Source organism: Podarcis liolepis, assembly GCF_965112155.1.
Source record: "Podarcis liolepis genome assembly, chromosome: 5".
Lineage (NCBI taxonomy): Eukaryota > Metazoa > Chordata > Lepidosauria > Squamata > Lacertidae > Podarcis > Podarcis liolepis.
Window position 1 is genome coordinate 64,621,218 of NC_139556.1, and position 16,347 is coordinate 64,637,564.

Sequence of the window (16,347 nt, forward strand, 5' to 3'; positions counted from 1 at the left end):
AGATGGTAGTGAGATGGTTGTGGGAATTTCGAATAGAGAAAACCTGTATTTTTCAGCTTCCATGTCTGTTCATTGAAGAAACAGTTGTTACCACTGCGTTAACAACCTCTTATTTTTAGCTGTCACTTTATCACCTTGTTGATTTATGAACATATTTCAAACAGAATTGATTTCTGAGTGTGTCCTATGGTATTTGATTTTACTGTATGTATAATCTCTGCATTAGTAGGGATAAAAGAACAATTATTTTTTTCAACCTTTGCACAGGAGCTGCTGTCAGTGAGTCCCTCTAAAGCAGCCGATCTGATTTCAGTTCACTTCAGTGAGCAGATTGAACAAATAATTCAGAACCTTCAGGTAACGTATCACATGTGTCAACTCAGTTTTAAATTGAGAAGAAGTTTTCTATAAAGAGAGGGCTGCAAATTACTGCATTGGGCAGTTGCCTAAAAATTAGGAATTGTCAAACCAGGACTGGGGCCACCGAGAAAGCATGTCTTGCAAAGGAGCACAAAATCTATGCATGAGCAGTGACAGAATGACCATACTCTTTGGGAAAATGTTCTAAATTTTATTTTCTTGGGATTGCACCAGTATCTGCTCAACCGGTGTGGCATACATGGCTATACTGCTGAGTCACAAGGCTAGATCCCAACCCCTTTGACAGTATTGCTTACCTAATGCTTTCCCCCATGTTCAGAGCAAGTCTTACCCTCTTCTTTAAATCCCTCATTATCAGCCACTTTTAGGTTTGTTTTTTTATTGTAGTGAAAAGCTTTTCCTGAGCCACTTCAAAGTCATTTTCCTCCCGTCCTCCATTACCTCCTGCTCCTCTCTCGTAGTCCTGAAGTGTTCCTGTTAGGAAAAGCCGTTTTTGTAGTAGGGCATTTGCACAGTGTGCCCTCCTATCTGCAGCAGTTTTCAGCTTCTTTGGCAATTTGTGAAAGTTGTAGTGGCAAAGGAGCTCTCTTTCAGCCTGATCCTATGCCTGTTGGCTTAGCAGTAAGTCCTACTAGTTTTAATTGGCATACTCCAAGTAGGCGTGCATAGGATTACATCCTTAATTATATATTAGACATCCTGGAGAATGGATGGAGAGAATGAGGTTATGCTTTGCAGGATTGTATTTAAGTTGACCTCCTGCCTTTCTCCACCATACTCCATTGCTCCAGACTTTTTTATTTAATCCCTTTGAGGAAAGGCATGGGAGGCATATTGAGCTAGACTAGGGTGAAGGTCCCTAGGGAAATGGGCAGATGGAGAATTTAGCTTCTCTCATCACAGTCTTGTTGTAAAAGTCAAGCTTCTTTTAAAAAAATGGATATGAAGGTCTGTCCTCATTCTATCTGGTTTGGACAGAAGGAATCTATTCATCATTTAAAAGTTACTTTCTGGGCAAGGCATTGATACAGAGCTTTTTGAAGTCCCTAACTAGCATATTATTTTCATAAATATCCTGCTAAGTTCCTCTTCCTTTTTAGTGTGCAGCACAAATATAAATGCTCAGCCAAGACAAGGTGTTTAAAATTGTTTTTCTAAGCACTCATTACATTCATCAATGGAGAACTTGTCACTGAGCCACTGAAACAGCTGGCAAATAATTTTTTCCTGAACCACTTAACTTAATTTGTCCCCGACTGAATACAGTCCAGCTCTTGGATAATTTTGTTACTAACATCTTAATAACTTTAAAAAATGATGTAGGAAATTAAGAGACGTCTCCTGAGTGTTAGATTGTTTTGGCCTGAATGTTTCACCTGGAGGTTTAAATAAAAGTACAAAAGGTTATGATATGATGATCACCCTTTGAAACATGCTATTTTGCAAATCCTAGTTTTATTTTCATTCATATACACAGCAGGCCTAGTTTTTTTTAGTTTCTGGGGGCATGATATGCAGTATTTTTTTGTGCCAAGATGAACCCCTATTTCCATCTGATACAGTTTAAAACTGCTATATCCGTTGCAAATGTTCCATTAACTTTTTCTCCTCCTTGTTTGTCAGGATCAATGTTTGCTTTTCCAGTTTTTGAGGAGCCTCCTTGACCCAAGGTAAGTATACAGATTGCAGATTCCATTTTGATATTTTTTAAAATGTTTTTATTCCTTTTTAGGTTACTCCGTTTTAGTTTTTGGAACCAAAATATTTCCATTAACCTTTTGTTGCAGATGTTAATGAACAGAGGCAACATTTGTTTCTGAAAATTTATAAGATCCTTCTTTTCGAGGCAACAGTTTTCTCAAGCGGAGTGGGATTGTGTTAGTGTCTGATAGCGTTCTTCCTTGCTATTGAATCCTCTAACCACCAGGCAACACTCGCTGCAGAGTGCCAAATTTTAACTGAATCAGCATTTCTAAAGTAGTTAATTTTGGCCATCTTACTTGGGAAATGTTGGGGTTTTTTTGCAGTACAGTGGTACCCCGCAAGACGAATGCCTCGCAAGACGGAAAACCCGCAAGACGAAAGGGTTTTCTGTTTTGGAGGCGCTTCGCAAGACGAATTTCCCTATGGGCTTGCATCGCAAGACGAAAGCCCATAGGGAAATGCTGGCGGTCGGGAGCAAAGACTTTCGCCCACAGCCGGCCTTCAGAAGAGGACCTCTTCTGAAGGCCGGCGGGGGGCAAAAGTCTTTGCTCCCCCCCCCGCCTGCCTCCCCCCCCCCCGCCTGCCCCGGGCGATCTTAAAATGCTGGCGGGCGGGAGCGAAGCGTTCGCTGCCGACCCCCAGCATTTTAAAATCTCCCCGGGACAGCAGAGAAGTCTCTGCTGTCCCGGAGAGATTTTAAAATGCTGGGGGTCGGGAGCGAAGCGTTCGCTCCCGCCCGCCAGCATTTTAAAATCTCCCCGGGACAGCGGAGGCTTCGCTCCCGCCCGCCAGCATTTTAAAATCGCCCCGGGACAGCAGGGGCTTTTAAAATGCTGGCGGTCGGCAGCAAAGCCCTCCTGTCCCCGGTGCTTGCGGGGCGGGAGGTGGGAAGAAGGGCTTTTCTTCCCAGCGCCAGCCTTCAGAACAGCCTTCTGAAGGCTTGGGGTGGGAAGAAAAGCCCTTGTTCCCCCCCGCCAGCCTTCAGAAGAGGTCGGGGGACAGACTGTCCCCGGACCTGGTCTGAAGGCGGTTTCCCTAGGAACGCATTAATTGATTTTCAATGCATTCCTATGGGAAACCGTGCTTCGCAAGACGAAAAACTCGCAAGAAGAAAAAACTTGCGGAACGAATTAATTTCGTCTTGCGAGGCACCACTGTATTTTTATAATTTGGTGAAGTGGTAGGGCTTTGGAAGACAAAGATAGGAAACACATTCCCATCATTTCCTTTTTAAAGAGGTATTGGGCCTGCTTGTTGCCCCCTTCCCCCCAAGCTATATGTCAATCCTTACCCACTTCAGTGCCATGCCACTCAGCACTTTGCTAAGCATTCTGGGTTGTTGTTTTTTAAAGAAACACAATTCATGGGATGCCTTTTCAACTTCAATACCATTGCATTGATTGGCCCTGCAGTTCTTAAGTTCTTAGATGGATTATAAGCCTACTTAAGTGTGTCTCTTTTTCTTTTTACAGTGGCTTCAGGTCTAAGAACTCTTGCCTGTGTGTCTTTTTTTTAAAAAAAGCAGTTTCTTAATTCTTTTAAAGTAGCTTTAATTGGGCACTCCAGTTATTCACATTGCTTTTGTAATTTATAAAATCCCTCTTTATACTTTTTGAAAACCTCTGCTTAAGCTTTGGAAAATCACATGTATTAGAGATGCAGCGCCAAGGCAGTGGGTTTGTAGAAGAGAACTGGAACCAGATTTGGCAAGAAATGCCTGTTAAGGGGACTGTAGTGTAGGAAGCAAAGATATACAGTAGGCCCACAGCTTACACAGGGGTTATGTTCCGGGAATCACACCTGCAGCCAAAATAAAATATAGTCAAAACCCATTGGGCTCAATGGCGCGTGGGACTGCCAAAGTCATTTTTCCCAGAACCCTGTCTCCTCTTTTAATTTTTTTTTAGATTTCTTGCCATGCATATAAAGTTGAATATGCACAAGTTAAATGCATGCAAGTAAATGCAAATGGTTCCTGGGAGATAAACATGTATGCTTGGAAAGGATAACGCCAATAAGCACAGAGCAATAAGCTGCAAGCCTGACAAGATTATGCCTCCAGTTGATTTTGATTTAGCTATTCTAGCTACCTTCTCAGATATTTGTTGTTGCTAGTGCATTACTAGCTGATGGCCCAGCTTGTTTGCCCCAGCACTTTATTAAAACAAATAAACAGAGTACTGAAGCAAAATGTTCTATCCAAACATGGGCAGCTATAGAAGCTACATCGCCCACTTATCCACCCAGAAGACATTGACCCAGATTCAGTGTTTTCTAATTGCCGTTGCAAGGGTTGTTGCGCTAGTGTAAGGGCAAGGATAATGTTTGCACTGGATTTCATACTGCACAACAGTTGTGCTAGCAGAAGCATGATGTGCAAAAAGTTGGCACTGCAGGAAGCATTGGGGCTACAGCAATATGTTGTGCATCCAGCCATGAGAACCATGTTGGCTTTCTGCACCTTTCATTGTGCAAAACTAAAGCAGCTGGTCCACTGCTAAGAGGTTTTCACTTAGGGCTGTGTTGAATTCATCCCATTGTTTTCATCAGATTGTCTGCTAGACAAGGCTTCTCTGTGATGACTTGCCTCCCTAGAGACTGAAACATATAGTACCATCTGTAGCCTCATTCTGGTTCCTGTCACAGAGATTCTGTGCCAGCACAACCACACCCAAGAGGGGGCTGATTCTGGCATTAAATCTCTGCTAGGAACTAGGATGCCATGATCACCAATGGAAGCCATTTCCGGGGGCCTCTGTGCAATCAAGTAACACAACTTTCCATTTTGTGTACCACTTGTTTGTAAGAGGAAATGTCATTTCAGAGAAAATTACATTTTAAACGGTGTGCCGGTTGCTTATGGGAGTTGTAGCAATATGCTTTGTGGTACAACTGCTCATTGGTCATGGGCAAAAGCACTCCTGGCTGTGTTTATTTCCCAAGGCAATTTTATACCTCCACATCCCCCCCCCCCAATCTCCAGTCAACTGGCCTTGTACCAATTTGAGAATAAATCTCTGGCTAAATTAAATGTGCCAGACTAATCCCCTCTGTAATTCCAGTCCCTTCATTGTAGTTACACCACAGCAAGGAATCTAGCCCAAATGCGCTGTCACGAAATCCTCTCCAGTTCAGACAATAGGCTACTCTCTTCAGGATAAAATCTCAGTTTTAGTAAAACGTTAGTAAAATCACCATCTGGGGTGAAAGACGAACATGCACACTGATATGAAGGCAAATGTTTAGCTTGTGAATATACTTTCTGCTCTGATAGTTTTCCAAGTTTGCCTCTATATCAAATGATATCCAACATATTAACCTGTTTTGAAAAAACAACAACCCTGGACCTTCTGTTTTGTGCACTGCAACTAATATGCCCTATATCCCTTGTGGTAATGCAGTACACTTTAGCCCTGCTTTATGTGACTTTCCACAGTTTTCCAGTGAATAAACCTATTAAGATTTTTCTATTCATGCTGAACTCATTGGCTATATTTCAGCTTCAAGTCCATATATATTGCTTCCATCTCCTATGATCTCCCTTGTTTCTGTTCCTCTTATTTCTGGCTTTGCTGTTTGGACCCAAATCACTTTACATGAACTGGTAGAAGCCAGTCATACTTTATGCCATGAATACTAACAATAAGACTTAGTCCAGTCCAGTGGGGGCAGAGCCACCTTCCTGGCACTGGTGGTTCTTTTGGTTAGCAGGGCAGAGGTGATGCAGAGGTTGTGTGAATGTGCTGGTGGGAGCATCAGATCAGCAATGGTCCTGCCAGTGCACCAACACATCCCTGACACAGCCAGTGCCCCAGCCATATTCAGGTGATGGGACGACTGCCCCACCTGCAGCACTACAGTGTCAGTCTCTGTTTTGTTGCCTACTCTGCACAGTCTTCTGTGTTTGTCTAAAATGTGTCAGATCCCAAATGTGCCATTTGTTGTTTCAGGGAAGGTGTCAATCAAGAGTTGCTTCAGCTTTCTCCCTTCGTTACTGAGCAGTTTATTGAGTTGCTGTGTCAGTATGATCCTGACCAGGTTTTAGAGACTTTGCAATTCCTGGAGTCCTACAGGCTGGAAAAGGCAATTCAGGTAAAGTAGGAAAGCTTAGAAATTGGGCTGGAATTGGAGGGAAATAGAAGTTTTGTAAGAGCTGTTTTCACTTGTCGGCTAGGCCCTTTCACATGGTATGTGGAAGAATAGGCATCGGTGACAAAAGGGGTTGCAAGGATGCATCATTGGCCCCACTCATCATTGGCCCCACTCATCATTGGCCCCACTCACAGTCTTGCAGCTTCCCCCAGCCTTGCTCCTGATTTCCATGCATGAGGTGTAGATGTCTGAGGCAGGCAGATCGATCTGTGCGAACCTCTATGGGAGCTGGAATCCTGTGTGATCTGATTCCTAACTCCCAAGATAGCCTGCTTGGGTAGACTTCCCCAGCTCAGACATTGACCTCTAATGCATCAACACACGGGCAGGGGCAGAGAAAGCTGGTTTTCAGAGGCCGGACCAGTTGCAGGGCTCGAAGTGCCCTTTTAATCATGTGGTGCTCTTTCAGTCCCCTTCACCTGCTCTGTCCTCTCCTATGCCTAACTGTGCTCAAACCTGGACCAGTTCTTACAGCTAAGCATAAGTGGGAGGTTTCTATCTGGGACTAGTGGGATCCAATCTAACTTACGCATGCCTTGATCATGCTGTCCTGTATGCTGTAGTGCTATTAGGTTGTTGACACTGTACTCAAGTTAATCAGTAGTTTCCTGGTTTAGCTTCCAAATGGTTTTAGCAATAGCTTCTTTTGTTTGGGATGAAACCCCGTTATTTTTTCCATAGGTGAAGCTATTGCTATGGCAATCTCAATATCACACAAGACTACAACTGATGAGGCTTCATAATACATTCTTGAAACTAGAATGCTCTTTTATGATGGGAAAGGCCTTTGAAATTCTTGGGGCGAAAGTACATTACTCAAGAGTTCTGTGGAAATTTCCCCTGATCTTTTTTAAAAGCAAGAGTAGCTCCTTGGGTAGGGAGGGAAGGTAGGCGGAGATGATGTGCTTTGCACTTTCCATTTTTACCATTTTTCTCCACTGAATCCCCACCTTCAAGTTTGTCCTCTCTCTCTCTTTCTCTCTCTTGCTATACTCACCAGGCAGAAGAAAAATATATGGGAACCACTGAATGATTACTTACACTGGAATATTTATAGTATAGCAACTTGAGGGTCCTGAGGTTGTTACCTGAAGTTTGTTTTTTAAATACCCAAACTCTCCCTCTCTTTTAATATAGAGAGCATAACTAAAATCACCTTTGTATAATTTTTGTTCAGATCACACAGAAATACCAACTCCATGAAGCTTCTTCCTATCTACTTGAGAAGAAAGGAGATATTCATGGTGCCTTCCTAGTTATGCTTGAGGTATAGTTGTCTAGAAACTACTTTGAAATGCTTCAGTCCCTTTCTGCTAATAACTAAGAACAAGTACCTGTTTTCTAATGGTAAGAGGTGTTCGGCAGTGAAACAGACTCCCTCAGAAGGTGTTGGGCTCTCCTTCATTGGAAGTTTTCAGCAGAGGTTGGGTGATTGCAGGGGGTTGGACTAGATGGCCCTCAGTGTCACTTCCAGTTCTACAATTCTGTGTTTACCTCAGCTTATTCCACATCTCGGAAGACATTTTGCCATATTTTCTCCATATACAGTCACTTACATATTTTAGTCCATATTTTTATGATAATAAATACTATCTGTTTGATTATAACTTTAGATTTGGAACTGGAAACCTTTACAGGGAAGGATTAACCCCTCTCTAACCCCAAAAACATGTCTAATGCCAAATAACTCAGTTTACCTGATGCCATTATTTTGGTTGTTTTCTCACAACTGCTAGCAGCAGCACTGAGGAGCAGGAACAGAGAAATATTACTGTATAATGCCATTGTCACTTGAGTTAAACTACACGTTTGGACGTCACTCTAAAGCAGGTGTGGGGAACCAGACTCTGGCCCTCTAGATATTGCTCAACTACAACATCCATCATCCCCAGTCAGCCTAGCCAGTCTTGGCCTTCAATCAGCCACAGAATTAGCACTTGAGACCCATACCAAGACTGTAATGGTCCAGTAATAGAAGAACATTAGGGGAAGTAAGCTAAATCCCAAAGTATGGCTCTTGTGCCCCTTGTTCATTCCAAAATGAAAGGAATGGAATTGCTGTTAACTATGATATAATGCTGATTGTACCAATTGAAAATAAAAAGGTGGCTACCTTATCTGGTAACTTTAAGGGGGGGGGGGGCAGAATAATTGGCAGTAGAAAATCCTGTATGAAGGCCTTGTGAGTTCAACTAATTATGTGTTTTTCTGCAGTGGCTACAAAGCAAGTTGTTGACACTTACATGTGAAGATGAAAGTAAGTTTTAAAAATTGAGCTTTCCTCCTTTTTCCAGGAAATCTGACTTTTTTTGAAGAGAGTAAAACTCAAATAATATCAAGCTGAGAATAATAGAAGAATTGATTAGCTTTTTATTGCTCTGTCAGAGCAAGTCTAGACCACGTCCCCTTGACAAAGATGATTGCATTTTATCTCTTGCTTCAGTGTTACTAATCTTCATCACACACACACACACACACACACACACACACACACTCCTCCTGGATTAATGGGCTTGAGATTGTAATGTGTTTTTAAAGTAAGAAATGCTGAATTTGCACACGTGCATCATACCAGGCTGGGCACCAACACATGGCACACACTGGCAAATGCCCCTGCAGGGGGGAACCACTGCTGATGCTGGATCTGGCCAGGGCCCATGTTCCTTTATGTAACCCCACCACCATTTTAATCCCCCCGGAATTTAATGTGTGGGTCCAGCCACATGGGTCTAGCGCTCCAGTCTGCATTGCCATCGGGCTGTGGAAAAATCACGAAAGTAGATCACATTGACAAAAATGGAGGTTGTTCTGGCTTGTGCTTCTTTTTATCATGCAAATATTATCTGTTGCTGGTAATTTCTACACTAAAACCGTTTGGTGAAGGCATTTTAGAAATGTCATAAATGGCCCAGGGAAATAAATGGCTGATTTGGAGATGCTCTTAGGATTTAATTTCAAAGGGAAGTCTGATCTAGACATGCAATGAAGAATAAATTCTGACTTCTCAGACTTCTCTACTGCAAACCTCATATGTTTGCTATCCATGTGGTTCTAGTTGGCAAGAGTTTTATACCACGGACCCAGTTTCACCATAGGAAGCTCCTGTCACCTAGCGGTATAAGCCTGGTGCATATGCTTAGAGTTACAGCAGTTCTCGCTGTCTAGCAGAGTTGTATGTTCGCGTCCTTCCACCATACACATAATGTAATGCACGAGGCACACAATCCACATGGAGACCTGCTTTGCATGTTTCTTACCTTTCGCAAAACAAAAAGCGGGAAGGAGAAGATTGGACTGAACCAGGCTTATGTGCCTACTTCCTATGCAGTCTTCATCTCACACAAGTAAAGTTAAAACGGGCTGTCAAACAGTTGTTCGAAAATAATGAACTGAATATATTTTTTATGAGAAACTATTGCTTACAAAGAACAAAATAAATGAGAAAAGCATGATTGAATTTGTCAGAGAAGCCAAATGTAGTCAGTCAGTTCACATTTAAAATATATCTTAGAGCTTGTCTTTGCTCTGTAGTAACTTGGCAGAATGCTATCATAAATGAATTAGGTAGTTTAAGGTGAACATTTATTTTAAAAAGATTGCCTGGGCCTTTTGGGCGTTTTCTTTTGTATTTCATAAAATCAGCTCAAAGCAAATGTTCGTAGCAACACAAGATCACCTCCTACCAAATTTAAGCAGCCATGGAACACAGGCTAATGTAATTCATCCCATAATCTCCCTAACCTAATTAAGGTTTTCTAAACATCTTTTGGATATTGTGACACACTGGACAATTTAGGGATGTAAGACCCTCACTGCTTGGATAACCATTATGACTTTGTTATTGAATTAAATGATTTTAATAGTTGTATAAACAATAATAACAGTAACTTACGAAGAACGTTGGCTTAAAGCATCTGTTTTCAATGAAGAGATAACTGACTCATGTGGCATCTGAGCCAAATGTTATAGGCATGTCTGTATGGTTATTTTACAGAGCTCTACCAGTCAATGTGGGACGCGGGTGGCACTGTGGGTTAAACCGCAGAGCCTAGGACTTGCCGATCAGAAGGTCGGCGGTTCAAATCCCCGCGATGGGGTGAGCTCCCGTTGTTCGGTCCCTACTCCTGCCAACCTAGTAGTTCAGAAGCATGTCAAAGTGCAAGTAGATAAATAGGTACCGCTCCAGCGGGAAGGTAAATGGTGTTTCCATGCGCTGCTCTGGTTCACCAGAAGCGGCTTAGTCATGCTGGCCACATGACCCAGAAGCTGTACGCCGGCTCCCTCAGCCAATAAAGCGAGGTGAGTGCCGCAACCCCAGAGTCTGTCACGACTGGACCTAATGGTCAGGGGTCCCTTTACCTTTTTACCAGTGGTAGAATAGCAGCAGATCACCAACAAGTAATAAGCAGTATAGGTGAAGTTGCTCATATTGGAGAAGGATAAATAAAACCCTAAACAGCCTGGTGTGTGTGTGTGTGTGTGTGTGTGTCTGTGTGTGTCTGTGTGTGTGTGTGTGTGTCCCGTCCTGAAGTTTTCCTCTAAAATATTAACTTGTTCCATGGGAAGCTCCCTTATTTTGACATGGTTGTGAGGGTATAGAACAAACTTAATTTACAGTCAATTTATGTGATTATTTCCCCCCACATTGATTTTAGCTGTCTGATTTAACTGCCAGATTAGTATCTAATTGCTATTTCTTCCTTAAATCAAGGTTCAATAGAATTTCCTTCATTAAAGGATATTGAAGATAGCTTAGCAAAAACAATTGCACTTTGCCAGAGGAATTCACACAAGTTAAATCAACCACAGCGAGAGGTAAGAAGTCTAGGAAGTGCTTGGCTTGTTTTCCATTAAGCTCATCTTATTGTAACTGGGGGGCTGCTTTGAGAAAGATGCCTCTAGTTTCCCCTCCCCCTCTATAATATTTAGTATTTTGAGCTGTGGCATTGCAAGGCACCAAGTTTCCCTGACCCCACCACCACCATTGATAGCCAATGATGTGGGGTGGGGATATGGAAAGCAGAATATCATGACTCAAGAGAAGTGCTGGTAGTTATTGTAGAGGGAGAAAGGGGTTGCTTGTGTGGTGGTTGTTCTCAGCTGCAACCTTAAGTTGACCATAACATCTAGTTTGGTCATGGATGGAAAACCAGAGCTCCATCAGATGCTGCTGGACTCCCAGCTCCCATCAGCCCCTGCCACTATAATCAGTGACCATGGGCGATGGGAGTTTCAGTCTAACAACCTCTGGAGCACCCTAGGATTCCCCATGTCTGATTCAGGTGTATCCTGTACAAAACCCAGATAAGGTTATTGTTCTAATACTGGCAATTGTACTGTTATTCTCTAGTATATTTTGTATTTATAGTTTATTTAAGATGTTTTAATCTACGTTGGAGAGGTTTGCTTAAATGTAAGACATATATAAATTGTCTTAATAATAATTAGTACTTAATAATAGTTTGACCAGAGGTCAGATGGAGCCAGCCAATGACATTTTGCTCCCTAAGGCAAAGAACAAGATGGCTGCCCCCTTCCCTATTCCACATACAGAAGTTGACTGTATTGAAAATTTAATCTTTCTTCCACTGAAAATGGAATAGCATCCTCCACAGCACCTGAGGCACCTAGCTAGCTTAGGCTCTCAGGACGGACTATGGCATATATAGCTTTGTCCTTTAATAAGGGCAATGACGCAGAGGGGGGTACAGGAGCAATAACCATGGGGCTCCCAATCCTGTCCTGCACAAGCGTCTGCCATCAGATGCACTTGCCTCACTCTGCCTAGTGGCAGGGCCAACTCCTGGGCCAAACTATTGCCTGATTCAGGTATACGGACTGGCACTCATGGAATTCCATTTTGTTTCTTTTCTAGGCACTGTGGTTTCCACTCTTAGAAGCAATGATGTCTCCCCAAAAGTTATCCAGTTCTACTGCGCTGTGTCATTACTCTGAATGTAAGCACCAAAATATCCATAACGATGTGTACTTCAGACCCTGTTTTCTGAAGCCAAATAATTGAGAGTGAGAATGTGAATAGCTTTGTCACTGAGCCATAACACTAACAATTCAATAATTGGCAGTACATATAAAATACATCAAAAATGTAAGCATAAAGCTTATCAGTAGGCCAGATGACAACATCCTATACAGTGGTGCCCTGCAAGACGAATGCCTCGCAAGACGGAAAACCCGCTAGACGAAACGGTTTTCCATTTTGGAGGTGCTTCGCAAAACGAATTTCCTATAGGCTTGCTTCACAAGACGAAAATGTCTTGCGAGTTCCTGCGGTTTTTTTCCCCTCCCCCCCCTTTCCCAAGCCGCTAAGCCACTTATCAGCTGATCCTAAGCCGCTAAGCCGCTTAACAGCTGATCCGCTAAGCCGCTTATCAGCTGATCCGCTAAGCCGCTAATAGCGCTAAGCCGCTAAGCCGCTAATGGGCTTGCTTCGCAAGACGAAAAAACCACAAGAGACTCGCGGAACGGATTCTTTTCGTCTTGCGAGGCACCACTGTACCTTCAAAGTAGCTCCAAAACTGATTTAACTGGTGCCCAGCAACTCCCTCCCTCCCCAAAATCTTGTATACCTTGTCAGAAAAGACCAGAAATCCCCCTCACAGTTCTTCTAGCGACAGCTCCCAGATGAAGACTCCTAGGGCAGGAGGGTTTTGTTCACCTTTTGTTCAGGAGGGTCCTCCAGTTCACAGCTGTTATGTCATGAGTGTATTTGCATATTGGCTTCTGTTTCTATACTCTGTAGCTTGGTTATTTCTCTCTGTTCCTCTTTTCCATAGAAACAATAATGAATTTGAGCATTGAATTATGTGTGGAGGTATGACATGGGAAACATTTTTCAACATTAAAGCTTCAGGAGCTCTATTTTCCTTTGCTTTCAGACGTAGATACTGAATTGCCCTTCTCCCTGTGGATATAATATTGAGGAGTTTCTGTGGAAATACCTCTCAACTGGAGAGCATTTGTTTAAGGCACCACAGAAATTCATCTGAAATTAAATAATCACAGAAAAGAATTGTCTCCATTCACCATCCACATGCACCAGAGAATCCATTTTCTGTTAGATATCGTGACTTAAAAACACACACACTGGAATAGCATTTGCTCCTGTTAGTTATGACTCTGATGTATTTGTTCTACCAGTTTTGAAGAACTTGACGATGCAAGTGTTGAACAACATGGCAGCATTCATTGCCCTGCCACTGATCTTGCAGAAAATTCTACAGGTGAGATGTAGAGATAATGTACTGATAATGTATTTCTAAGTGAAATATGCCTTTATATGTACATGCTTAAGTCGTGGTATAAAGTGGTATTACTTATTTGCCTGATACGTTGTGTTAATATCTGTGAATTCATCTCATACATCTAGTTTTGGGGGTGGTGGCAGAGGGTGTGTTGAGTAAAGTCAAAGTTGTACAGTGAGAAGGTTTGATGTTATTAAAACAGCTGCTTCCAATAGGAATTGGGATGGGTATTTTGTAGCCTTTTGTAGAAAATAATTTTAAAATTGCTAAGACTTTCATACTTGGAGTAAAGTGAATCTGAGAAAAAATATTAGAGGTAAGTGAAGGACTGAGGTTCAAACTAAATGTTCCATAAGTTTTTGTCCTCTTTCTGTTACTATAAACACGAATACCTTGGTGAGTGGAGCTCGTGCTTTGCATCAGGGGTTACCAATATGGTGCCCTGAAGTCTTCCATGGCACCCATGAAGCCTCTGTGTCCTCTCCCAGTTGCTACCCCCTTGGTCATGAGGGAAGGACTGGCTTGCCCAGTTTGGCAGAGCTACAGCAATAGCCTCCCAGCAGCAACATCACTTTCATTTACTAGGAGAGGGAGAGGTAAGGTGATGGCAAGGTCAGGGCTTCACACGGACCGTAGAAGAGCCAATCTGATGCATTTATATAGCCCCAAGTGTACTCCTGTCTTCCCCCTCTTAGTACAAGTGGCAGCAATGCTGCAGTTCTGCCCCACTAGATGCTCCACTCCTGAGTCGAGGTGGTTACCTTTTTCTCTCTTGAGAAGTAACTAGGGAAAGTTACAGGGTCTCTGTACATTCCTTCATAGGTGAACAAAACTGACCGGAGAAGATTTGTTCTGATTTCTGTATTTTGCATGTTTTGTATTGGAAGATCAATAAAACATAATCAAAACAAACAGAACACATTTCAGGGTGTTCCATTTGCATTTTATAAAGCACGTAAGAAAAAATGCATTTGTTAGCTCTTAATCCAACAAAGCCTAACTTTAAATGGCTTTCTCATCCCCATATTTAGTTTTGCCCAAGCCATATTTGTTTGCTGTCCTTTTATTGGAAAACGTTTTACAAAATCAATGCTCCCTGCTGGAGATACAACCTAAAAAGCAGCTCCGTGTCCAGATTATGTGCCTTGCTTGTGGCCTCTACTAAAACAGAAGCCTGCTGTTGTGTATCAAATAATGGCTTTTAGATTTACCTTATATTGGACACATGATTCCCCTGAGATGCACTACAGCTTCTCTGTGGATGATTTATAATACCAAATCTCATGATATCTAGGTTGATAATATTTTTGTAAAATTGCTATCTAGCATTCCTTCAGTTCTTGGGAGAAATACTACTCTGGGGACTTGAACTAGCACTGCTTTTATTTCATCTAAATTACAGCTGCCTTTCTCCTCATCCTAATCACTATTACCAGTTTCTAGTTTCTGCTTCTAAAGGCAAAGTGTGAATTTGATACCTACTTTCTTTTGCTCTCCTGTCCCTAGTTTTCAGCACCATTGATTTTTTTGTTTTAGTTGTATTTTGGACCTCAGAACAATATTTCCCATACCAAAGTGTCTTGCTGTCAACTGTAATTTATAGACTAGGTAAAATACCTTCCGTGGCATAGGTCTAGGATCAAAACCTGAAGAATCTGATTTAACAAGCTTTTTGTTAGTTTGAGCTACAGCGTTTACATGAGGATAAAAGTCCTTGGTACCAATCAGTTCGTTACAGGAGAATGATCTTATTTGTTACGGATTTAGAAGACCTAGTAGCACAACTTACTTCCTATGCCCCATTTTCATTTTCAGAATAGGAGCAATTTCTTGATCTTGTGTTTGCTTTAATGATAACTCTCTGAGACGGCATGTGTCAGGCTGCATATGTGCAGCACAATTGGTTGGTGCCTCACTTTCTGTTGGTGTTGTCAGATGCTGATGGAAATAATTACTTCCAGCACTTGAATAATATATCAGACCCACTTAGCAAATGTTGGACTGACACAGCATATCATCTACATGACCCGTTCCCAACCTGATGTCCTTGAAACGTTCTGGACTAATACCTCCCAACAGCTCCAGCCAACCTCGCCAATGTTTAGGGATGATGAAATAGGGTTGCCATATTTCTATCCGTGAAACCGTTTTCGAACTATTTTTATGGAAGATCGGCAAAAACGCCAGTGCTGCCATGGGCTGCCATACATCAGCAGTTCCCCGGACATTTTGCCTGGACTCTGCTGCCAACTGCAGTATTCTATATAGGTCCGGGAACTTGCGGAAATATGGCAACACTAAATGAAAATTGTAATCCATTGCCTTCTGAAGAGTGCCAGATTTGGGGTGGCTGTTCTGTATGCCCTGAAATGAATTTAGTTTTGTGGGCAGGGAAAGCATTTCTTAGAATCATAGAACTGTAGAGTTGGAAGGGACTCCTTGCAATGTAGGAATCCCACCCACTGCCATCCCTGGATGGGGTCAAACCACCAACTATCTGGTTAACATGCACTGACCTATTGTGCCACAGAAAGGCCCTAGGGGTAGAAGATCTGCCTGTGTAAGGTAAATAGCAAGAACATTCCAACAGACTGAACTATTGAACTGTCTCTTTACTTAGAAAGATATTTTGTAATGGTCTGTTTTTTAAGAAAGGCAATAACATTTTTTTATTGCTTGCTTTTAAATAGGTATAATCCAAATGCCATAGCAATACTATAGAGCTGTTTTCAGCAGAAATACCTGGGTTATGATTTCACATTGCATTTACTTTACAGTTACTCATTTGAAACGGTATTAAATATGATTAATGTTAGATTTAAATTCTAAATCTGACTCATCAGAGGAT

The 16,347-nt window shown here is 42.1% G+C and overlaps 1 protein-coding gene across 9 annotated transcripts in view; it reads left to right on the plus strand.

Moving 5' to 3' along the window:
- VPS8 (VPS8 subunit of CORVET complex) overlaps positions 1 to 16,347 on the plus strand; it is a 92,434-nt gene that overhangs the window by 56,011 nt on the left and 20,076 nt on the right. For all 9 annotated transcript variants that reach the window (XM_083506301.1, XM_083506298.1, XM_083506302.1 and 6 more), the window contains 8 exons: positions 268 to 357; positions 2,005 to 2,051; positions 6,036 to 6,177; positions 7,415 to 7,504; positions 8,452 to 8,494; positions 10,949 to 11,052; positions 12,113 to 12,194; positions 13,396 to 13,478. In XM_083506301.1, the coding sequence (XP_083362427.1) occupies positions 268 to 357; positions 2,005 to 2,051; positions 6,036 to 6,177; positions 7,415 to 7,504; positions 8,452 to 8,494; positions 10,949 to 11,052; positions 12,113 to 12,194; positions 13,396 to 13,478 (681 nt within the window). The remainder of the gene's footprint in view (positions 1 to 267; positions 358 to 2,004; positions 2,052 to 6,035; positions 6,178 to 7,414; positions 7,505 to 8,451; positions 8,495 to 10,948; positions 11,053 to 12,112; positions 12,195 to 13,395; positions 13,479 to 16,347) is intronic.